The sequence below is a fragment of the Mixophyes fleayi genome, chromosome 2, assembly GCF_038048845.1.
Source record: "Mixophyes fleayi isolate aMixFle1 chromosome 2, aMixFle1.hap1, whole genome shotgun sequence".
NCBI classification, from domain to species: domain Eukaryota; kingdom Metazoa; phylum Chordata; class Amphibia; order Anura; family Limnodynastidae; genus Mixophyes; species Mixophyes fleayi.
In genome coordinates this window covers 112242563-112268392 of record NC_134403.1, presented here as the reverse complement: position 1 = coordinate 112268392, position 25830 = coordinate 112242563, and the positions used below count along the sequence as shown (strand labels likewise).

Below are 25830 nucleotides of genomic sequence, written 5' to 3'. Positions count from 1 at the left end.
CTGGCGAGATGGATTGTTTTGCCGGTGCAACAGATTCCATCCCTTACATTAACTAAACAGCCCAGGCTCAGGCTCGGTTCCCTAGTAGAGTCCAAAGAAAGCGATCGTGCTCCCTCACCTAGAGAGTACAGGCTCAATGCTGAATAACACTGGGGTCTCTCCTGGTACATCTGTCCTTAGGATACTATGGTAAAAAATATTAAAACCTGTTGTGGCAGTACAAGTGCCAGAATGCATTGATGCCCCATTGCTGTTATTGCATGGTGGTGCTTGTAGTGCCACTTTAGTTTGTCACTATAATTTTAACATTGTTCTACCCTGTAACTAGCAGCTAGGAGTATCAGAAGAATTGGATCGCTAACCTCTAAGTGAGGGGTCAGGATCATTTTTCGAGACCCCCCCCATACACACACACAGAGTCTAGAGCAGAATTTAATTAATAGAAGGAAGGAAGTACCATTTTCTTTATTTCATTACTGTTTTTGAACCCTTTCTGATATGCAAGAAAGCTCAAAAGCTTTGCATGAGTTTGAGATATGTGGTTTTGCTTCATGCTGTTTGATGTATGGTTTTACCTTTAGTCAACTGCACGATTTATAAACTGCACATCAAAATGCATTAAAACCTGCAGTATGCTTAATTCTCTCCCTACGTCTCCATTTATGAGAACTAAATATAGGATTGCTTCTTCCCAAACTAATTGCTGGAGAGATGCCCCCACACAAGCCAGCCAGAATGTCACTACTGCTGTCTGATTTAGCAGATCTGTCAGACTCCAGCCCAGGCATATTCAAATCTTCCGTCATTTATTCTATGATTTATCACCTCACCTTTCATTGACTTCTCAGGGATTTCCTCTTAATACAGTATCCAATTCTTCATCTTGTCTTGGTTGTCTATAAATTGTTCCCGTTCCAAAATACCTCCTCTCATCGGTTTCTAGAGTTACCCAGATACTTTTAATTCTAACTGCAATACGCTGTAATCAAGATGCTTTTATGCCATTCTTTACTTATCCAGCACGTCCAGCTCACTTTTTCCCCACTCTCTTTTCTAAACAGGCTATAACTGGGAATAACTATGTCCCAGTCATGGTTATCATTGTAGCTTGTGGCAGTATGGAAATTTAGAAGTGGTTGTATGGAAAATGTAAATGAATGGAATGTGATAATTGTACAATCAAAGCAGTAGGAGAAGTGGCGGTGGGGCTTACCACCGTATATCAAGCCACTTTGACCACTGAGCATGACTCTGTAATAGCTACGAGAACTAAACTATCCCTTGACATGAATGAAACTGGGAGCATTTGTATACATAAGGGCTGATGCAGAGTAGTACATACTCCCAAGTTAGTTGAAGGTTGCCAAACTATCTAATATGATGACCATATTTTGCCATATTTCTTTGTAATTGCATTGTGACAATAGTGCTAGAAATATGTTATATTGTGTTAAATGGGGTGATTAACTTGATACATTGTCTTTTTTTTTTTAACAACTTCAACAGTAGATTTATTAATCTTAAAATGTTTTTAGAATTCACACGTATATTTGGCTTTTTATAGCCTTTGCAATTACCCCTATTGTGATCCTAAAATAAATATTGCTACACTTATTTTTTTACTTGCATACTTTATGAGGAAATGTAGCTCTTTAAACTTCCTGTCTCTTATGCTGAGTAATTGCAGTTTCACATTATCAAATTCCTTTATCATATGCATGTAAAATGTTTTAGCTCCATCCAGTGGAGGTTTGCTGGCACTACAATGCACTTTAGTGAAATAGTATGTGTCATGTCAGTATGGTGTTCATAATCCATATAATTTATTAAAAGAAATGGAAATGTTAAAAATCCATATAATGTATTAAAAGAAAAACAAATGTAAAAAAACAGTTTGGGCAGAAAGTCAACAGGGAGATTGTGTCATGACAGAAGCTGATTATTGTTTCAGAAATACATCTTACAAACAATGTTTTATTTATTACAATTAACATTTTACATATTACATTTAAAGTCATTGACCACCCTAAGGTAGCCTTGTACCCTAGGTTGTTATATAGATTGGGGGCCTTTCATTAGGACATTCACTCTGTGGAGGCACTCTGTTTGCTTGTGTTTATCATCTAATCAAATAAAAGTGAAGTGAGAATACATAAGTGTATGTTTTAAGTAAAGGCACATACACTGATCAGCCACAACATTAAGACTAATATTATAAAACTACCTAATATTCTGTAGGTTTGCTCTCGTGCCATGGACTCCACATGAAAGTGTACTGTGGTATCTGGTACCAAGATGTCAGCATCAAATCTTTTAAGTCCTGTAAGTTGCAAGGTGGGGCCTCTATGGCTCGGACTTGTTTTTCCAGCACATCCCACAGATGCTCGATCGTATTGACGTCTGGGAAATTTGGAGGCCAAGACAACACTTTGAACTCTTTGTCATATTCCTCAAACCATTCCTGAACAATTTTTGCAGTGTGGCAGGGCACATTATGCTTCTGAAAGAGGCCACTGCAATCAGGTAATACCGTTGTCGTGTGTACTTGGTCTGCAACAATTTTTAGGTAGGTGGTACGTGTCAAGGTAACATCCACCTGAATGCCGGGACCCAAGGTTTCCCAGAAGAACATTTCCCAGAGCATCATACTGCTTCCGCAGGCTTGCCTTATTCCCATAGTGCATCCTGGTGCCATCTTTTCCCCAGATAACTGAGGAACACACAAGGACGTCCACATAATGTAAAAATAAACGTGGTTCATCAGACCAGGCCAACTTCTTCAATTGCTCCATGGTCTAGTTCTGGTGCTCACGTGCCCACTGTAGGCACTTTTGGCGGTAGACAGAGGTCAGCATGGGCACTCAACTCTGACCAATTTGCAGCTGCGCAGCCTCATACACAGCAAGCTGTGATGCACTGTGTTCTTACTCCTTTCTATCATAGCCAGCATTAACTTTTTCAGCAATTTGTGCTACAGTATCTTTTCTGTGGGATTGGACCAAATTATCTAGTCTTCCTAGGACCAGTTTGGTAGGTACTAACCACTGCATACTGGGAACAGCCCACAAGACCTGCTGTTTTGAAGATGCTCTGAACCAGTCATCTAGACATCACAATGTGGCCCTTGTCAAAGTCGCTCAGATTCTTACGTTTGCTAATTTTTCCTGCTTCCAACACATCAAATCCAAGATCTGACTGTTCACTTACAGCCTAATATATCCCACCCCTTGACAGATGCAATTGTAACAAGATAATCAATGTTACTCACTTCACTTGTCAGTGATCTTAATGTTGTGGCTGATCAGTGTATACATATGTAGATGGTGCATGGTCACTGAACCTGACACGCATCTGAATTCTGCCTCAACACAAATAGTGCTTTTGAATTAAATTCAAATGGAGGATGTACAGGATTGGATGAATTATAAGGGAGCGTAGAGGTGGTTTATTGTGTGAAAACAAGAACCTTACAGCTGAATAGATGACAGGGTACATAGGGAGCGTGTTAAACATCTCCTAGTAAGGGTGGTGTCAGATAGGCTCTTTGAACTGCAGCGTTTTCCAGCTAGACAACTGGCAGTATTCATAGCGGTCAATCTTTTCACATAGATGTGAAGGGGGATGTTCTTCGCACACAGGAGTGATTAAGCTCTGAAGCCCCTGCATGCAACATTTACTGATTGTATTTATTCCTTATCTGATGGAGGACCATTCCTCTTTGCTTCAATGTGGCAACACAGATACAGTTAAATGCTACGAATGCTAGCCCTTTTCTATCTGGAAAAAGCATTTTGAGCGTTCATCTAACACATCTATGTATTTTTGCAAGATATACCTAAAGATTTAAAGGTTAGAGGGCTGTCTAATCATTCCAAAGCTTATGTGTGCCATAAAAGAACCCTCATAGGTGGAAATGGGAGTTGGCGATAAGGATAAAAGGCGTCCATCTATTGCAGATTGAAAAGTTGGTCGAGGATAGAGAAAGAGAGAGAGAGAGAGGAGAGATAGTCAGCTGGATTAACCATTTTTAACAACAATCACAGAAGAAATGGGTCCAAGGAGAGATTGAATGCAACCCTAAGACAATCGGTTTATGGTGCAAGAATGATTATAATAGTGTTAACAGAGATGGAGATGTCAGGTAAGGGTATTAATGGAAAAGGTGGGACCAGAAGGTGTTTACTCTTTGACAGACCAAATTTAAGGTAGAGGGAAGACTTCGTACATTCTCTGTACAGCGCTGCGGAATTAGTGGCGCTATATAAATAAATGATAATGATGATGATCGTAGTGGAAACATTCAAACGAAAGGATTGACCTAAGCACAAACAGTTTTACTACTTTGTGCCTGGAATAAAATGCTAATTGTTGTGAAGATTTCTAATTATTATACTTCTAGAATGGAAGCTTAACCGATTTTCTGCCGATTATCGTAGTCTCCATAGACCTCAATGGGGACTACAAAACTACTCAATTTATTGAGTGGCCTTAAACCTTAAAACCTAATATCATTTCAGGATGCCATTAGGAACCCGATGTCCCTTTGAGCCCAACCAGAGGGGGTAGAGTTTAGAGAAGCAGGAGCATTTCTTGATCCCGCTCAGCCTGTCCTAGTTAATCAGTTATGTGTGCATGTGCCAACATAAATATTTCTAGCTAAGTACCTGTAATAATTTGCATTATATAGAGGTTTTCTAGGCAGTCATGGGCAGTAGAACATGTCTAACCCTAGTAGACTTCTGTGGGGACTGCAAAGTGACCCAATTTAACATTCGGTTTTCACAGCCAGCCTTAAAAAACTAACGGCATCTTGACATGGTATTAGCTTACCTTTTTAATGGAGTACTGTGGACTACATCACCGCTCGACAAGAGCCTCTCTGCCCAGCGCTGGGGTCCCATCACAATGCACATGCGCGACCTTATCTGCACCTGCGCATTAACCACTAGGGTCTGCTCCTCGATTGGTTGGCAGCGTTAGGCTGCTGGTGGGATGGTGGAGATTTTAGTTAGTTTAGATGTTGAGAGTTCGCCACGGCTCGCCTATAAGCCTTGGCTTGATAAATTCAAGCGCAGGACATTTAGTATCACTGCACTATGCAGCGATTCAAAGTGAATCTTACAGCTGCCCACTGCCCACCAATGTTAAATAGACCCCCGAGTTTGATGAGAGTTTTCCACTGTGGCCTTTTTGCTGTAGGAACCAGCTCACAAGAGGAGGTGTTAAATTGGGTTTAATTAGAGGAGAAATAAGTCCAACATGCTGATTGCATTGGCAAGACCTGAGGATAAAAAAGGGAAACTGCACTGATTCATGAGGGTAAATGTATAAAGCTGCGACTTTCCGGCGGGTTTGAAAAGTGGAGGTGTTGCCCATAGCAACCAATTAGATTCTAGCTGTCATTTTGTAGAATGTATTAAATAAATAATAACTAGAATCTAATTGGTTACTACAGGCAACATCTTCACTTTTCAAACCCACCGGAAACTCGCAGCTTGATACATTTTCCCCTTGGAGCACTCCAATTAAAAAAAAAAAGTAACTTGTATGAAGTTTGCTAAATGAGCTACTTTAAAGTCAGAGTGAAACTCAGCAATGTAATAATAATAAAGCAAAAGGCAAAAATCATAGCTATTGTTTTATTTTATTTTTTTCGTTTTTGTTGTTTTTTTAAAAAAAATAAGAAGAAATTATCACATTGACACCAATGGCTGAATTAGTGCTTTGGTTTACTAAATGAGGCACTGCATATTTGGTAATTAGAATGGAAGAGATGTCATGCTGCTTAAAAAGCTTTGTTCAGATAACTATTTTTATATATTATGCATTTGGAATCTAAGATTTGTTGCATGTAAAAAGTTACATCTAGCTTGAAAGTGGGCCGATATCAGGAAAATTCCATAAGACCCTTTATACTGCAGACCAGTACTGCACAAAGTTGAATTGAAACACTCTGAGCCAGTAAGGAGAGCAAAGATTTTACAAATATGTGTATTATTAAATAAACTTTGAGAATGCTCCTGGCATAACCAAAAACATAATGGTCATTAAGGAGAGCAAAGCAAAATGAAATAGTAATTTTGCTCCTGGGCAAACCATATGACAATGCAAGGGGTGCAAATCAGTATATTATTTTGCACATACGGAAAATACTGGCTGCTTTTTCATCTAGCACACAAATACTTATAGCTTTATTTTTACACTGAAATTTAAAGTTGATCTAGGACATGCTCTAGCCCAACTATAAATCTGTCCCCACATTTTAAATTTACCTCCCCCTCCAATTCAACATGGTTTTGCCAAGGTGCAAATGTACTCCTTTTTTTTGCTTTGTTCTTCTTAATGACTCAGACCCTCTGACTTTAAATAATAAGTTACACAAATTAGCAGTTGTCTTATTGTTTTAATTTTAATATTTTAAACAATAAATACAAATTACTATAAATCTATAACTAATTATCAAAATGTCCTTATATTAAACTGCACATACTATGCGCCTTTAAGCATTATAGGTCTGCTAAAGGGGTATAGTTACATAACTATAACTATATACATTATCATTAATCTACTCTTTGTTATAAAAATCTATTTGCCGAAAGATAAAGATGTTTGTTAAACAATACTCTAGGTACAGTAAGTCATCATTTTTGTATATTTTTTTAAAACCATTTACTGATGTAAGAAGGATAGCAAAGATGTATATAAAATCTGGGACATTTGCAATAATAGCCATCTCAATTTCATCTTACAAAAATATACATAAATATACATTGCAAAGTTTAATTTTATTTTGCTAGATAAATTATATTTAAACTGTTTTCATATTTTTTTCTCCAATGTAGTCTCCAAAAGTCCACAGCTATCCAGATATGGAAGCTGTTCCCCTTCTCCTCAACAATGTGAAGGCAGAACCTCCGGAGGACTTATTAGCCACTGACCATTTCCAAACACAAACAGAACCAGTGGACTTGTCAATAAACAAAGCTAGAACCTCACCGAGAGGATTTTCTTCTTCTCCACTGTCCATAACTACTTTAGCAGCTTCACCTTCTTCTAATTCTTCATCTTCATCCAGCCGTCCAGCTTCTTCTCCAACAGTGATAACATCTGTACCTTCAACAGCATCAGTGCCAACAGTATTAACTCCAGGTCCCCTTGTGGCTTCAGCTTCTGGGGTTGGTGGACAGCAATTTTTGCACATTATTCACCCCGTCCCACCTTCTAGTCCTATGAATCTACAATCTAACAAACTGAGTCATGTTCACCGCATACCTGTTGTTGTGCAGTCGGTTCCTGTGGTTTATACGGCTGTCAGGTCACCAGGGAATATGAATTCTACAATAGTGGTTCCTCTATTGGAGGATGGAAGAAGTCATCTTAAAGGTAAATATTGCACACAGCATATCATTTACTTGATATAAGTTGTGTGCGTGTATGTGTATGTATTGTGTGTATATATATATATATATATTGCATATGTTATTTGAAGATAGGGGAATTTGCATATGTCAGTGTTTTTAGTTTAAGTTAAGATGCCATAAAAAGTGTATAATTCCTAGTATAAGGCATATATTTGGGAGATTTGTCAAGAATTATTAAAAAGTAGACTTTTGCAACCTGCGTCAAGACACAACCTTGGTCAGTATCTTGCCAGTGCAGTGTATTAGTTTGGCTTTCTTCTATTTTCCACCCAAACTTTTCACTTTTGTTTCTAAAAACAGAATAGTCCTTTGTATCTTACCTTTTTGTTACTTTACATGTAGTATTACATTCTTTTAATATTTAAGTGTATAGTAATGGCCAATTTGCCCCTATTTATAATTGTTCAATTCTTTAGCCTCATCATAGCTACCCCATGAACATCACTAACCCTTTTATAATCATTTACTCTCTCATCCCTGTAATTAATTAACCCTCACATAATTAATTACTAACAATTCATTCCATTTATTTCCATTATCCCCCTAAGTCACTAACTCCCTCAGCCTCATCAAAAGTACCCCATTAAGACCATTAACCCCCTCACAATCAACTCCCCATCATCGTGAATAACCACCTCAACATTAACTTCCCACCAATTATATTGACTTCTCCCTCCATCCCCACCTTGTGCGCATCTGTCATCCCTGTAATAGTCAGACGGGAACTGATCACATGTCCCTGTAGTCAGGAGCAGGGAAAGGTCCTACAACTGCCCGTCAGAGTAGAGGTAGGGGCAGTTTGCTGCACTGTTAAGCTGCTCAGGCTCTGCCTTGAAAAGCGATAGGCAATGGGATTAACTGGAGCTTTTTCTTTCCGGTGCGGCATACAGCTTACACCAAATACCTGACACCAGCCCTCAGTGGCGCCCCAAAAAGCCCTGCACCTAGACAGTTGCCTAACACTGTCAATCGGTAGTCTAGTTAAGGTTAATATATCTGGCTGGTAGAGCAAGGGGATTGAAAGAAGGAGCTGTCCAGAGCTGGGAATGTAGAAAGTACTGTTTTAAGTGGTCAAGCAGATGAACTGTAAGTGCACTACAGGCAATGTGGGTTTATAAAAGAAGTATGTTTAAGGAGTGAGTGTTGTCATTAGGTGTAGGAGCTATTTTTCAAAAAGAGCATGTAAATGGGGTACTCCTTTTCTAGTTGTATTTTAGAAAATGGTGTTTGTTTATGGTAACAATAAAAAAAGAAGGTATTCACATTTAGCATTTATTGTAGAATATTCACAATTTGCTTGAGAATTATATAGCCATATTGACCTTTGAGATACTCAGCTCTACATAATCTCTTTTCACTTCTCTGCATAACACTGCCTCCGGAATATTTTATTGTTCTGTCTCTTTCCTTCACAGGGCATTTCTATTTATAATCGTTGTGATTCTGTATTGCTTAATACAGTCACACAGAAAGAGAGTTCCTCTTGTCCAAATAAGAATTTTTTATAGTGTTTGTAACAGCACCACCAGAACTGCATGTATTATTTACACACCACACATAGACGTGTTGTTCTGTGGCTGAACTGAATGAACTATACACATGTGTATTATCTGCTGCTGCTGTTGTAGCTTAGGGTGTTGAAATGTACAATAAATTGTTTATTGGTTTCATCTGAGCTCAAGGAAAAATAATTGCACTTACCTACGGTGAACTTAAACACAGGATGCACCTGGAACACAGCATAGAGATAAATGATTTCTATAATGACAGGTATTCTAGATGTGTACTCCACGCAGTGGATGCAGTTAACTGGACAGCAGGTAAAACACAATTATGTTTCCTAGTGTGTATGGGCCCTAAAGCAGTGGTAACCAGTTGTTATTAAAATGCGGTTGTCAGAATTGTCAGTGGGACAGCACCCGAACATGTTGGAATTTGTAATTCTACAGTTTGATAGACACAGGCTGGATGCCCCTGCAAGAGTTTAGGTGGACCTAACAGGATTGAACTGCATTTTATAACCTATCCCTTTTCTACAATATATGTAATAATGAGTGACCTTTCCCTCTTTCATAGCAACAGTAGGTGTTATTAATATAATTGTAATATGCCAGCCGGTACTGCCTGAGCCGCCCTGGACCTGTCCTCCATGTTGTATTTTCATCTATTTATTTGCATTTTCTCGCGATGTTGAGTTGGATTTTGATTGTTCATGCTACTTGCTTCCCATTCCTGTTCTGTAATCACCATATATGTTGTGGAAAATAAAAAGATTAAAAAAATTATAAAAAAAAGTTAGCTGTAAAAGCTGAGTCATTAAAAATTGTTATTATCCATACCATACAATACAATACAATTAAATAGGCTTTGTTGTCACAGATAAGCGCCTCTCTGGCTACTCCATAATTTAATATCTTATCATATATTCCAACAGTCATACAATATATCACCTCTATTTTGTCAGGAAACCGCTCCTGAACCCCTTTATCTGTCACAAACCACCCTCTGTGCACTTGTGACTTGGAAGCTTACTGTAAGGGAACACACAGGATTCCAGCCTAAACCTCACACTCACCTCTCTTTCAGGCTACAGATTTCGCTGGTCCCTTTCCAAACACAGACACACGCTTCACACCTCTCAGCAACTGCCACCAGCTACGTATATGGCCCGTAGCAAACCTATGACCGAATCACCCAATTGCGCACACTCTGTGCTCTGGTAGCTAAACAGTTAACCCTTCAGCCCTCAAGGCTCTTTTACACAAATGTACATGCAGGTACACACTAGGCTTGGTATACAAATGTATTCGCAATTCACACCTCAGCAATGAAAGGTTTTAGTATTGTCAAACGATCTTATTTCTTCCACACAGGCAATGGATTCTTTTAAAGCAACAAGGACAGAACTATTAAATTGTTAGATTTAATATACAAAAAGTACAATGCTTACAGATATTAAAAAAAAAATAGATAAAGGTTTGACATACAAATAAAAAATTACAAACAGTTATACAAACAAATGGGACGAAAGTACAGAGCATAAGTTACGTATAATAATTTGTATGCCTGGGGGGTAGGCAGAAAAGATGGACAGTCTTTCAATTAGATTGATACCCAAGAAACTGACAATTTGCCCCTTCCCAACACAGGATTTTTTAAGCAAAATTAAATGGGACGGCCTTCACAGGGGCAGTGTTAATGCTAATAGGGGGGCAGGGATGTCACATTGTCATAATTCCATCATGTTTGGTATTTAAATGTTTGGGAGATTATGACCGATTTATTGAAGGGGGAGTTATATCTGTGAAGAGTTACCAAAAGTCAAAACCCAAAGGCACATGATTATAGCTGTTCCTTGATAGCGCTAGTACCTGTCATTCACAACCTTGATGTGATTTCTGCTCCTCAGTATGGAGTGGCACACAGATTTCCCAAAATATGAAATATGAAGAAATTTTCTTTGAAGTTCATATTTCTACATACCTGTATTGGCAGCCTTCAAATGCTGCCTTTGTCTGCAAGGATGTCAAGCTCTGAACGGCTCCACCAAGTCTATTCAGGTGTACAAAAAACTAACTTGTTTCAGGATATAGCTCACTGCAGGGGCCTTTGAAACTGCTACAGGTGACACTGCTGTCTTCCAACACTGAGATGTGCAGATCCACCAAATAAACATACAACAGTCCTTCTGACTTCGCATTTTACACTTTAGTAGCTCAATTTATCAATGGATTCAATTGATATACCATATTTACACTGCGGTTATGATTTAGACCTTATTCTCCACAATTATGTGATGAGTTAACCCTTCTAAATAACTAAGTTCTCTATGTTCATGACAAAATATATAATGTAAGATTATGTATTTTGCAAGACTTAATTGTGATCAGAAAGGCAAACCAATCCAACACAAAATATATATGTGTCTAAACATGTGGAAGAAAGAAAAGAATTGGAACATGTGAATTAAACACTTGTATACAGATCCCAATTATCTGTCCTTTGTCCCTTTTGAGTTACAAAGGTCATCAATTAGCTTGAAAAGTGTATTTATATGGAGCAGATTCAATTCAGCATGAGGTGTCTCTTAATATCGCCTCAATGTTCAGATGTTCAAATTACAGTAAGAAATTTTTCTGTGCACCGCTACGAAACGCGAGGAACAATAAGTGGTAATTTCTGTAAAAACTCTGACGTGATGTGTCTCCGCGGACTGTTTAGGAGACGCATCACGTTTCCACGCGGCAAATAGAATCTGACCCTTTATTTGAAATTGTGTATTTTGTAATTATCTTTTGTTGTATTTCTAGCTATGTATAGTAAGATATGTCTTATGTTAATATGTTTCTGAAAACCTGGTGAGATGTGTTTACATTTCACTGGTCACAATAAAAAGTATACTTGTTTATACAAATCTGAAATGTTCTTCTCTGGACATATGAAATGTTGAAGTTATTTTGTAGATGTATAGAGGCAGCAATAATCGAGACTATATATAGACTGTTTTACTCATTTGAGTGCTTCTTTAAATCGTGATGACAGCTGGGTCAAGAGACATTAGCCCTAGGCCATCTCTCATTTATGTATGTTTTTATATAACTGTACACTGAACACAACTAGATTTTATATGGTCTTTGTGTTGCTTCAAATGGAAGAAATTGTAATTAGGCAGGCACAAGTAATTATGCAATTATCATCATATAAAAGGGATAGGGTGCATATTATAATAAGTGCTGTCTAGTACAACTTATACGTATCTAATATGGAATGTAGTAATAGCACACTCACAAAAGATCATTGGATTCAATCCAAAAAAATGTACAAAGGATTTAAAACAAATATACAGTGAATATAAAAGGTGTACACATATTCATTGAAATTCCACCTTTAATGTGACCTTCAACAAAATCCAATTGGAAAGTAAATGGTGAATATTTAGGAAAAATAGGTAAAAATATAAAAACCTACAATACAATACCCTGGTTGCATAACTGTGCACATCCTTTCAGAATAGGGCTGTAGTTGTGTTCAGAGTTAACCAATCACGCTCGGAATCATGTTTAAAGGTAATTAGTATACCTGCCAGCAATTAAAGTGGTTGTGATTAGCACAAATAAAGATCAGCTGTTCCTGTAGACTTTCCTTGCAGTTTTCCTGATTGCATCCTACAGGGATAGCCATGATCCGCAAGGAGCTTTCAAAATATCTATGGAATCTCATTGTTGAAAGGCACCATTTAGGAGAGGGATATAAAAGAATTTCAAAGGCATTACATGTACCAAAGAACACTGTGAGAACTATTGCCAAGATCAGGATATCCCTTCAAAATTGATGACAGGACAAGGAGAAAAATCTTCAGGGAGGCTACCAAAGATTAAAAGATCAGCAGTCATTTTCTAGCAGAAACTGGTCACTCTCTCATCTGAAAATAATCACCCATATTCTTCACATGTCTGGCCAATGGGGTAGTATGGTGAGACGGAAGCCATTTCTCATAAAAAAGAACATGCACACATGTCTAAAATTTGCTAATAAAATGCATTTAACCCCCCCAATCCATATGGGGAAATGTACTATGGTCAGATAACACCAAGGTGGAATTTTTTTACCTCAATTCTACAATATTTGTTTGGCAAAAAATGCAACACAGCTCATAGCCCAACGAACACCATACCTACTGTGAAGCATGGTGGCGACAGTAGCACGCTTTGGCGTTGCTTCTCTTCAGCTAGGAATAGCCCAAATATCAAGATATTTTGGCACGACACCTGCTAGCCTCTGTCAGAAAACTATAGATAGTAGAGGAATTTCACCTTCCAACATTATAACGGACCAAAGAATTCGTGCAAATCAACCAAGGAAGAGCTTTAGAAAAGGAAAAGCAAAGTCAGAGCCATGGCCCAGTCAGAGACCAGAGCTCAGTCCCATTGTAAACCAGTGGAATGACCTAAAGAGGGCTGTGAACAGAAGAAACCCTTGCAGTTTGATGGATGTTGAACCTTTTTGCAGGGAAGAGTGGGATACATTTGCAAAGTCCAGGGGGTATATTCACTAAACTGCGGGTTTGAAAAAGTGGAGATGTTACCTATAGCAACCAATCAGATTCTAGTTATCATTTATTTAGTGCATTTTACAAAATGGCAGATATAATCTGGCTAGTTGCTATAAAAACATCTACAGTTTTTGAAACCCACAGTTTAGTAAATATACCCCAAGGTGTATGAAGTCGATAGAGACTTATTAAAAAAGGGGTGTACAGTCTAGAATATTGTAGGTTTTTTCTTTTCACTTATTTATCCCAACCATTGTTTATTTGTTTTTCACTTGAATTTTACTGGTTGCAAGGTCACATTAAAGGCAGATAAAGGTCTGACATGATTTATATTGATTTCAGGCTTTACATCACAAACACCTGAATTTCAATAAGGACTTCACTATCCTTTTTATATCCGCTGTATACACTACATGATATAATGCAAAATCACTCTTGTGCATACAATATTATACATGTATGTAGGTGTACACATAAATATATAATTACATACAGTATGTCAAATAAATCAGTATAGTATAACAAGTATTTTCCTCCCTTGTAAAAATAAATATGTTCACATATATGTGAAAATGAACAAAATTGTGACACAAATCAAATAAATTTCTAAGGTTTTGCTTTGCCATTCTGTGAAATTCCATTCCACACCGTATTTATACATTTTTCATTTTGCAGAATAAAAACAACGGACACGACAGTGGTCAGTTCTGCTGTGTGGTTAGGGTAGTGCCTGGACCAAATTCCATGCAAAAGTTTGTCACCAATTACACAACAAAGTCAATATTTAGCTAAACCGTTTTGAAAATGTTGTTAATCTATATGCATGTGTGTTATAGTGCGCTCATTGGTGACAGTCATACATGCTGTATATCTAATTTTGTATTTCATGAATACAGTTCATTTCTGCATTGTCATTTGTATGTGATTATTATAACATATGTAGAGATTTATTTGAAAAGTTTTTAATACTCATTCAGCAATTCTGTTAAAAATATACTGTACTTCCTGCTTTTAAAAAAAAAAAATTGTTTTGGACCCTAGTTTACACATTTGTTTGATAATAACCAACTTGTTTTGTTATTGTTTGTCTCTAGTTGTAAAGCACTGCTGGCAATATAAATGTTAATAATAAAATAATAATATTGGTACATCAGCATCCCACAAAAACTGAGATAGTAAACTGTGATTAGACAGCTGTGTCCTTTTACTAGATAATTATGGTTATGATTATTTCTGCTCCCGAAGCCTTGCACAGAAATTACTTTGTGACTGGTAGTATAGTTAATTGAGAACATTAAATAGCTATATACAGGGCTGTTGTTACCATTAGGTGAACCTAGGGTTTTGGTGGAGGAGGAATAATGGTCTGAAGGTGTTTTTATATTGTTTGGTCTGGGTCCGTCCGTTCCTGTGAAGGGAAATCAGACTGCTGCATCATACGATGACATTATAGAGAATTGTGTACTTCTAACCTTGTGGAAATAGTTTGTGGAAGGCCCTTTCCTGTTTCAGCATGACAATGCCCCCGTGCACAAACCGAGGTCCGTCAAAAAATGGTTTCCCAAGTTTGCTGTGGAATAATTTGACTGGCCTGCACAGACCCCTGACCTCAATCCCATCAAACACCTCTAGAATAAATTGGAACACTGACTGCAAGCCAGGCCTTATCACTCGACAACAGTGCCTGACCTCACTAATCTTCTTGTGGCTGAATGGATGCAAATCTCGGCAGTTGTGTTCCACAATATAATGGAAAGAAGAGTGGAGGATGCAGGGGCAAACAAAGGATTTGTAGAGAAGGGTTTCCACGCGACGCCACAAGTGGACGTGACCAGCATGCATGGGGGCGTGGCTATAATTTTAGACAGTGCTTGGCTGCTCTCCAACTCTTCCTATCCCCATCATATACACGGGCAATGCTGCGTGCACTACTCTTAGGGGCACGCAGCTCTCCCTTTTCGAGCAGAGCAGTGTGAAGTGTGACATACCGCCCAACTTTCCCTACAGTCAGGACAAAGTCCTGTTGGCTGACTGTCCTGCTCTCTCCTACCTGCTCTTGTTGCATTCACTATTTGTTGCTGCTGCTCGTGTCCTAAGCTCAGTTGCTGCTTGTCTGGATCCTGGAATGTTGGGTACCTGTTTGGAAAAAGGACAAGTACCGAATATAGAAATCCCAGCAATAAGTGAACATAGTAGGCCTCCCTCAACTAAAACAGTCTGATATTAAATCAAAACTCACTGCAATCCATTTTCATTGCATGCAAAACAATGATTTTACACTATTTAATATGTACACTTAACTAAGAGACATCATATTAAAAGCGTTTGTAAAAACTGCTGCTCTTTAAAATACATAAATATGATCATTTAAATTTTAATAAGTCACTGAATATGTTGTTTAAAAAGCTTCTATTGATTATGTCTAGCAAGTACATATTTATTTTTAAACTGCGCACAGAAGTTAAACACAGCCACAAGGGATAGACTGCTGCATGTTTACTTGTTATGTTGCTATCTCTTATTTATAATACAGCACAAATTATTTATTTATGACCAGTCAGTAGTGATTTATGTCTTGTTTTTCTAAGCAGCTCTATAGCAACACCTAGACATGAGTGAAATTTTCTAAACTGTTCCACAGAATAGTCATTTCACACCTGGTTGTGGAATTTTGTACGTTTCTCAGACGGAATCTCCTATATCTGCGCAGACTACTCCCTTATTGGTTTAATTTCCGCCTTGGATGTATCAGTGAAACGCGGAACAGACTATCAAAACTCAGTCAAACTAGCTGTAGCTGTGAGCTGAACTATGTATTGAGACATGACTATAGTGAAAAAGGAGCGTGAAAGTCAGAGTAAAAAGTAGAGTAAGAGAAGAGAGGGATAGGGAGGGAGAGTCCACTCAAACAAGCAAATTTGTACAAAAAAAATAACTTTTTCCTCAATAGAACGTCCTGGCAGAAGGTTCAGCAGCAATCCCAACAGTTGTTTTAAATTGTGGTTGAAGCTGCACTGCAGTCACCATGTTGCCAGTTGCTGCTTCAAGTGTTGTATTGAAATAGGGCAATAGGCTGTGCTACTAGGGGGAGGATTTCCTTCCTTTAGCCTCACTCGCAGTAGTTGCTGCATATATAAATAGAGCAGTTTTGGAGGAATAGACAATGACACAGGATGAGGAAATGGCAATGCAGATTTTTAGCTTGATTGGTAAATTTACTGTGTTTGTGTTTGATACAGTTATGCCCTGCTATTGTGGCAGAGAGTGGTGGATTGGGAATGGATGTCCCTTTAGAACATGAGGCTTTGTCTCCCAGGTATGAGGCTCTGTTGCTTCTGTATCTCAGGATGCATCAGGCAGCAAAGGAACCATAGGTGTTAGAGATGCTGACTCCAACCCCGTTGATAGTGTTACAGAGATGGATTAAGTGAGTCAGCAGTCTCTTTGTCATTGACACATTAACACAGATGGGTGCATGTTGTTCTCATGCGGACCTTGCTGATCCTAACCCTGTGCCCCAGGATTTTATAGGTGGAGAACCCCAGACACCTTCTCCTTCATGTGTGAGTTCTTTGAGCTGCCACATCGTAGGATGGTGAGTTATTCTGAGATTGTCACTTTCCTAATCTACAATATTTCAGTACGAACGGGCAGATCAGAAGGGGCATTAGAGCTAGTCCATTGGTACATTTGTGCAGGGCACACCCCTTGTTGTCCAACTCTTTATTTGTCCTGCTTTTATTTCTTTACATCCTGATCCCTTTGTCACTGATGGACTACCTGGAGTTCATGTCTGGTAATACTAATATGTTGCAGGTGTTAGGAAAAACCCTTCAGTCACGCTGCATTCTTGTTTGTGGTGTGATGCATATTGTACTGTGGTGGATGTAACACAGTCACCTTCAAAATTGTATATTGTCAATTTATAGTTGTGCCAGTTTCTGCTACTTTGCTATATTGTTTTTAACATCCTGCCACATTCGCTCTTCTCTTCTGTCTCTTTTATGCCATGTGTGAAGTCAAAGTGCTTTCTCAATATAAACACCCATACTATGCCATAATATGCCAATTTTTTGGCTAGCTGATAGATCATCATTACTGATGGAAAATAATGTAATAGCAGTAATATCATCATCATCATCATCATCACAAGCAGGGCATAGCTGTATTGGGGATACAGAAATAATATATGCTGTAAGGACAGGCAAGCATAGCAGCCTTAATGGGATGATGACTAAAATGATAATTGCAAACTAACTGATTTATTATCATTAACACCCCCACTTTCTACATATGTATTTTTAGCTTTATCCAAATGTAAGTAACTTCTGCCGCTACCTTTTTACTCTGCCTTCCCCCTTTAGCATCATTATTATCTTCAGACAACTTTTCATTAGCTCTTCAGAATTAGGTAACTGTGTGCCGTTTGTCTACACTAGTTACACCAGTTAATAAATGTCTTGCCCTTTGTCCAAATGCTATTGTTGGTGTTTCTGAGTTTATGTCAATATCAGCAGGGACACTACATGAGGGCATTGTATCCTACTGATTTCCAGGTGTTTCTGCTGGTAAAAGAGGAGGGTTGGTCTTTAATCTTTTAACCTCACCAATGTGTAAGTCAGCTGTTCCTCTTTATATACCTCATTATGGGGTATATTTATTAACCAGTGTTAAGCCTAAACTTGCCGGAAAAGGCTCTTCTACCGCTTCACTAAAACTAAGGGTTAACGCCAGAGAAATCTCTGATTAATCCAATTTTTACCTCATCGCCATCTTTAACAAATGGCAGAGAGCGCCGCTCGTATTGTCTTCATCTGAAAATGTAAATCTGTGGATGGCATTAACCAGATTTGTGTGTGCTTCAGCTTCGCCAGAGAGGTGAATCGTCAGTAAAGATGCAGCTGTTTCTGATCCCCAGCAGGCTGCATACTTTTCCTTCCTATCCTCAGTAATAGCTGCCAGTCAAGATCAGTTACCAAAATCGGCGTAATTCTGCAGGCCACTATGTGGCAGATGAAGTGGATACAGGAGAATGAGCGTCAGCTCTGTAGACCATGTAGAGGAGATTTTCGGAGATGAGCGTCAGCTCTGTAGGTCACTGTGTGACAGATGAAAAGTTCAGGAGAGTAAGCGTCAGCTCTGCAGTCCACTATATGGAGGAGAATTCAGGAGAGTGAGCGTCAGCTCTGCAGACCACTATGTGGCGAAGAGTTTAGAAGAGTGAGCGTCAGCTCTGTAGACAATGTAGAGGAGATTTCCGGAGATGAGCGTCAGCTCTGTAGGTCACTGTGTGACAGATGAAAAGTTCAGGAGAGTAAGCGTCAGCTCTGCAGTCCACTATGTGGAGGAGAATTCAGGAGAGTAAGCGTCAGCTCTGCAGACCACTATGTGGCGAAGAGTTTAGAAGAGTGAGCGTCAGCTCTGTAGATAATGTAGAGGAGATTTCCGGAGATGAGCGTCAGCTCTGTAGGTCACTGTGTGACAGATGAAAAGTTCAGGAGAGTAAGCGTCAGCTCTGCAGTCCACTATGTGGAGGAGAATTGAAGGAAGCCACTTCTATCACAAGGAGGTGACTCAAAGAACAGGCACTAAAGATAGAGAGGAGGTGCCTTTTAAACTTGCTGCCAAGGAGAAGGATCAATCAACAGAAGGCAGATGAATTAATGCAGCAGACCCGGATCCAAGATGGCGGCGCCCAGCGGGAAGCGGAGCGCCGATGACAGGTAAGTCTGCCGGGTGTCGGTTGCACTGCCCGAACACCCGGCACGCGATAGTACCCCTCCTTTAAAGACGGGCACCGCACGTCTACTGCAAGGTTTCAAGGGAAACTTCTTGTAGAATTTATCCAGCAGGTAGGGAGCGTGAATGTCGGAGGCACGAACCCAAGAGCGCTCTTCGGGACCGAAGCCCTTCCAATCAACCAGGTATTTCAGGCCGCCTTTACAATTTTTTGAGTCCAAGATTTGTTTGAGTTCGAACTCCTCCTCTTGATGGACTCCAGGAGTGGTGGAAGGAGCTACAGAAGTAAATCGATTAATCTTCAGAGGTTTTAATAAAGACACATGGAAAGAGTTAACAATACGAAGAGATGCTGGTAATCGTAATTTAAAGCAGACTGGGTTAATGACTCCAGAGATGCTGTATGGGCCAATAAATCGCGGAGCCAATTTCATGCAGGGGACTCTGAGGCGTATATTCTTGGTGGAGAGCCACACTCTATCACCAACCTTGAAGATGGGAAGAAATCTACGTTTCTTATCCGCGGCCAGTTTGTAGCGTGTAGAAGTTTTCTTAAGGCAAGACCTTACTTGTCTCCAAATGGTGAGGAATTTGTTTTATAGAGAATTGGCTGCAGGCACCTGGGTGGGTGGGAGAGGCGCAAATTCAGGAAGGGACGGGTGATGTCCATAGACCACCAAGAAAGGAGATTTAGAAGAGGACTCGTGGAAGGCATTGTTGTGGGCAAACTCCGCCCATGGTAGAAGATCTACCCAGTTATCCTGGTTGGCAGAAGAGAACATTCTGAGGTAAGTCTCCAGATCCTGGTTCACCCTTTCGGTCTGTCCATTGGATTGAGGATGATATCCAGATGATAAACTCAGTTTGATTCCCAACAATTTGCAGAGGGATCTCCAAAATTTGGAAACGAATTGGACACCTCGATCGGAAACTATGTTGAACGGACAGCCATGTAGGCGGAATATCTCCTTGACAAAGTGGGATGCCAGGACTGGAGAGGATGGAAGACCAGGAAGTGCCGTGAAATGGGCCATTTTAGAAAATCGATCCACTACAACCCATATGACAGTGCAATTTTTACTAGGTGGGAGATCGGTAATAAAATCCATACTTATATGGGTCCATGGTTCACGAGGTATGGGCAATGGAAGTAGTAAGCCCGCGGGAGACTGATGTGTGGACTTATTCTGAGAACAAACGCTACAGGAGGAGACAAAGTCCTTAACGTCAGTGTGAAGACTGGGCCACCAATAGTTCCTGGAAATCAATTCAATGGTCTTGCGGGTACCGGTATGTCCAGCGAAGATGGTGGAGTGATAATGTTTCAGCAGTTTGTGGCGAAGATCAGGAGAGACACAACTTTTCCTGGTGGGGGTTTAGAGAATTTAAGCTGAGTTGCTAAGACTAGGCATTTTGGGTCCAGAATGGGATGAACAGGATCTTCCTCCGTGACTTCATGAGTAGGAAATGCACGAGAAAGAGCATCAGCTCTCTTATTCCTAATGCCAGGTTTGAAAGTAATGCGAAGTTCGAAGCGAGAAAAGAATAATGACCAGCGTGCTTGTCTGGGGTTCAAGCATTGAGCGGTTTGGAGGTAGAGTAAGTTTTTGTGGTCCGTGAAGATAGTCACTGGATGCAGTGCTCCCTCGAGGAGATATCGCCATTCAGCTAGCGCTGCTTTGATTGCCAACAACTCCTTATCTCCTATGGTGTAATTCTTCTCAGCAGGGAGGAATTTTCGAGAGAAAAAGGCACACGGATGGAATTGGGCCCGAGGAGATTTCTGTGAAAGGACGGCCCCGATGCCCACATTGGAGGCGTCCATCTCTAGAAAGAACGGAGAGGAGACATCCGGTTGTTGGAGAATAGGTGCAGAGACAGAAGCTTTTTTCAAGAAGTCAAAGGCCTCGACAGCAGCTGAAGACCAAGATTTAGGGTTGGAACCCTTTTGAGTTAGAGCCACAATAATAGCCACGATGGTGGAGTAGCCCTGGATGAAGCGCCTATAGTAGTTGGCGAATCCAAGGAATCGCTGAATAGGTTTCAGCCCAAAGGGAAGAGGCCATTCTAAAATTGCTTTGACTTTGTCTGGGTCCATTTGTAGCCCGGATCCGGATATGATGTAACCCAGGAATGGCATCTGAGGGAGCTCGAAGAAGCACTTCTCCAGTTTGCAAAAGAGTTGATGGCGTCGTAATCTGGAAAGAACTTCCTTCACATGCCTATGGTGAGAGGTGATGTCAGGAGAGAACACCAAAATATCATCTAGATGTACCACGACACAGAGGTACAGTAGATCTCTAAATATCTCATTGATAAAACTCTGAAAGACGGTGGGGGCGTTGCACAGACCAAAGGGCATTACAAGATATTCGTAATGCCCATCGCGGGTATTAAAAGCCGTCTTCCATTCGTCTCCTGCTCTAATCCTAATGAGATTATATGCGCCCCGCAGATCTAGTTTGGTGAAGATCTTCGCTCCTTTGATACGATCAAACAGTTCGGTGATAAGCGGAATGGGGTATCGGTTTTTGACCGTAATGGCATTTAAACCACGATAATCGATGCAAGGTCTTAACGATCCATCTTTTTTTTAACAAAGAAAAACCCTGCTCCCGCCGGTGATGAGGAGGGTCTGATAAAGCCTCTGGATAGGTTTTCTTTGACATATTTTGACATGGAAGAGGTCTCGGGTATGGAGAGAGGATACACTCGACCCCGAGGAGGTATTTTACCAGACTGCAGTTCGATAGGACAGTCCCACGAGCGATGAGGTGGCAAATGCTCTGAGCGAACCTTGTCAAATACGTCTAAAAAGGAATGATATTGTTTGGGCAGAACGGAGACCTTGGTATTGGAGGAAGGGGAAATGGAGCCAAGAGGTTGGACTCGAGTCAAACATTTCAGGAGACAAGTAGGACCACAAGACAGAATCTGCGAGGTGGACCAGTCAAGTTGAGGGGAGTGCTGCTGGAGCCATGGTAGACCCAGGATGACGGGGGTAGTAGTAGATGGTAGCACGTGAAAGGTAATCACTTCACGATGTAAGGCTCCTATTTGGAGGACGATGGGTTCAGTCCGGGTTTTCACGGTACCATTAGCTATACGGGAGCCATCAATGGCCGTGATAGAGACAGGAATTTCCAGCGGTACCGTTGGTATAGAAACCTGCGAAATTAAAGAGAAAGAGATACAATTTCCGGCTGCTCCAGAGTCCAACATAGCAGAAGTGTGAACGGGACCACACGGACCGTGAAGGATAATAGGGAAAGAGCAGACATTAGGAATTCCAAAGGAGGGAGAGGTTTTAGAAAGCCCTAATCTGACCTCTCCGGAGCAGGTTAGGGTCTGGCATTTCCGGACCTTTTGGGGCAGACATTCAATAGATGATCCGGATCCGCACAATAAAGGCACAACTTATTTCTTAGTCTTCTATCACGTTCCTCTGGAGTTAATCGAGAGCACCCAATTTGCATGGCTTCCTCCATTGTCACCGGATGAGTGAAGCGAGGCGCGAGTCTGGCGGAACTGCGCCAGGAGGAATCCTTTTCTGAAGATCGTTTGCGGAAATGTAGATCCACGCGGTTGCATAGCGAGATCATGGCATCTTAAGTAGTGGGGAGTTCTTGGGAGGCCAAAGCGTCCTTGATCTTGTCAGATAGGCCCTGCCAGAAAGTCGCTACCAACGCATCGTTGTTCCAACGTAATTCTGATGACAAAGTTTGAAACTGAATAACATATTGAGCCACGGAGTGGGAACCTTGACGCAGGCGGAGAATGCTAGACGCTGCTGAGGTCACCCTTCCTGGTTCGTCAAAAATTCTGCGAAAAGCGGCAATGAAGGCAGCACTGTCAGCCAGGATTGGGTCATCAAGCTCCCAGAGAGGTGAGGCCCAGGCTAAGGCTTGACCAGAAAGTAAGGATATTAGGTATGCCACCTTAGAGCGCTGGGTTGGGAAATTCTGTGGTTGGAGTTCAAATTGTATTGAACACTGGTTCAAGAAACCACGGCAGGTTGCAGGATCTTCATCGAATTTGGAAGAAGTTGGACTCCGAAGAGTCGAATTGGAAGCAGCTGCAGGAACAGGTGCCGGCGGACTGGCCGCTTGAACAGGTGGAGATGCTTGCAGTAAGTCAAAGCGAGCCGCCAGACTTTGGAAGCCCTGTAATAGCTGTCGTTGGATCACATCTTGTTACTCTACCCGGTTGAGCAAGTGCTGAAGCATGTCCTTAGCAGATGGTTCCACGTTAGATTCCGTCATGTTAATGACAACGTTTTATGGCCTGTTCTTACTGTCACGGTTCTTACGAGGAGACTCGGTAGATGTAGCGAAACCAAGAGATTCGAACAGTTTGGCACTACTCCAACAGGGCGCAGAGTCTAACGAGGAGACTGTGTTCACCAGGAAGCGCCGCAAAGCGGTATGGGCTTAGCTGCGTCTACCTCGCAGGTCGCGGTCCCTACTAGAGCACTGTACAGAAGTCCCTGGGAAGACTACAGGCAATAGTACCGTAGGAAAAGCAGACAATTCTATAAGTGTTGGCAATGAAGATGTTGAAGATCGGCGTAATTCTGCAGGCCACTATGTGGCAGATGAAGTGGATACAGGAGGGTGAGCGTCAGCTCTGTAGACCACTATGTGGTGTAAAGTTCAGGAGAATGAGCGTCAGCTCTGTAGACCATGTAGAGGAGATTTCCGGAGATGAGCGTCAGCTCTGTAGGTCACTGTGTGACAGATGAAAAGTTCAGGAGAGTAAGCGTCAGCTCTGCAGTCCACTATATGGAGGAGAATTCAGGAGAGTGAGCGTCAGCTCTGCAGACCACTATGTGGCGAAGAGTTTAGAAGAGTGAGCGTCAGCTCTGTAGACAATGTAGAGGAGATTTCCGGAGATGAGCGTCAGCTCTGTAGGTCACTGTGTGACAGATGAAAAGTTCAGGAGAGTAAGCGTCAGCTCTGCAGTCCACTATGTGGAGGAGAATTGCTGGAAGGCAACAGGAAGCCACTTCTATCACCAGGAGGTGACTCAAAGAACAGGCACTGAAGATAGAGAGGAGGTGCCTTTAAAACTTGCTGCCAAGGAGAAGGACCAATCAACAGAAGGCAGAGGAATTAATGCAGCCGCCGGTTCACAGTCTTGGCCTGCCCCTTACATTGGGCAGAACAGTCACCAAAAATCGGAATTGTCCCACTAGAATCACAACATTTCACAGACTGTCCTACCTGTTCTTCTCACCTTCACCACCTGTGGCTGCTGCTTTCTTTAGTTGTGGCTTGTCTGGGTCCTGGAATGTTGGGGGCCCTATTTGAAAAAAAAAATGGGTACATTTAGAAAATTACAATCAGCCCCGGCGTTAAATCAATAGCACCCACAAGTAATAATTAGGCCTTCCTCCAACCCCATTAAAATAATAGTATTCCCATTTAATAAATAAACCTAGTTCCCTCTCTGCAAACAGCCCCAGCAATAAATTAAGAGTATTTACATTTCAGAAATATACCTTTTTCCCGCAACCATCACTGCCATTAAATAATTCATACACATATTTAATAAAGAGACCTCCTTCTTCCCAAACTCACCCCTGCATTCAATAGCCCCCAAACCATTCCATCTTAAATTAATAGTCCCCACTATTAAATTGCCCCACCATCACCCCACAATCAAAATAGCGCCAATTAATTAGCCACCACCTACCTCACACACACTACATTGCCACAAGCCCCCTGTGCCATCACAAACACATTACTGTGCCCCTTCATCACAACTACACTGTGCTCCCTTATGATCACACTGCGCCCTCCATGCTGCTTATCCCCCCTCTTTTTCATCACACTGTGCCCCCCAACCTCTTCTTCATCACTCTGTGCCTCTTCCCCCCCTTTCTTCATCACTCTGTGCTCTTTCCCCCCTTTATTACTATGCGCCTCTCTCCCCCTCCTTTCTGTAGCACTCTGTGCCTCTCTCTCCCCCTTTCTGTAGCACTCTGTGGCTCTCTCCCCCCCCTTTCTGTACCACTCTGTGCCTCTCTCTCCCCCCTTTTTGTACCACTCTGCCTCTCTCTCACCCCTTTCTGTTTCACACTGTCCCTTTCTGCTTTTCTCCCCTTGCGTCCGCTCCTTTGCTTACCATCTATTAGATTCTTTCATCTCCTCTCTTCTTTCTTCTCTCTTCTGTCTTCTTTCTTCTTTCTTGGTCATCTCTGCGCCGCTCCTCATCACTGAATGTCGGGCGTGACGTCAGGCCCGACAACCAGTGTGAACGGAGCAGAGAGGAGGGACACCGACGCCGCGATCAGGTGAGTTGTTTTTTTGTTTTTTTTCTTATACTATCCAGCTCCCCCCATCAACAAGCGAGTGGCAGCTCCTACCCCCTCCCCCCCTCCCCCCGGCAAAAAAAATAAATGTTAAAAATATAACCTAAAAAAAAATTTGCGCTTAAAAAAAAAAAAAATAATAGAAAAAAAAATCAGCAGTTGGGGCCCGGGTAAATAGTACCCGCTCCCACCCCCCTCTCGGCAGCCCTGGGTGGGGAGCCAGAGTCTTTTAAAAATTCTGACTATCCCGCGAAAGTGTGGAGCGCGCGTCGGGTCCCAAGAAGAAGGGGGTAGTGGGTGGCAGA

At 41.1% G+C, this 25830-nt stretch overlaps 1 protein-coding gene across 3 annotated transcripts in view; it reads left to right on the top strand.

Moving 5' to 3' along the window:
* Positions 1–25830, top strand: part of KLF12 (KLF transcription factor 12) — a 172771-nt gene that overhangs the window by 105872 nt on the left and 41069 nt on the right. For all 3 annotated transcript variants that reach the window (XM_075199824.1, XM_075199823.1, XM_075199825.1), the window contains exon 3: positions 6843–7383. In XM_075199824.1, the coding sequence (XP_075055925.1) occupies positions 6843–7383 (541 nt within the window). The remainder of the gene's footprint in view (positions 1–6842; positions 7384–25830) is intronic.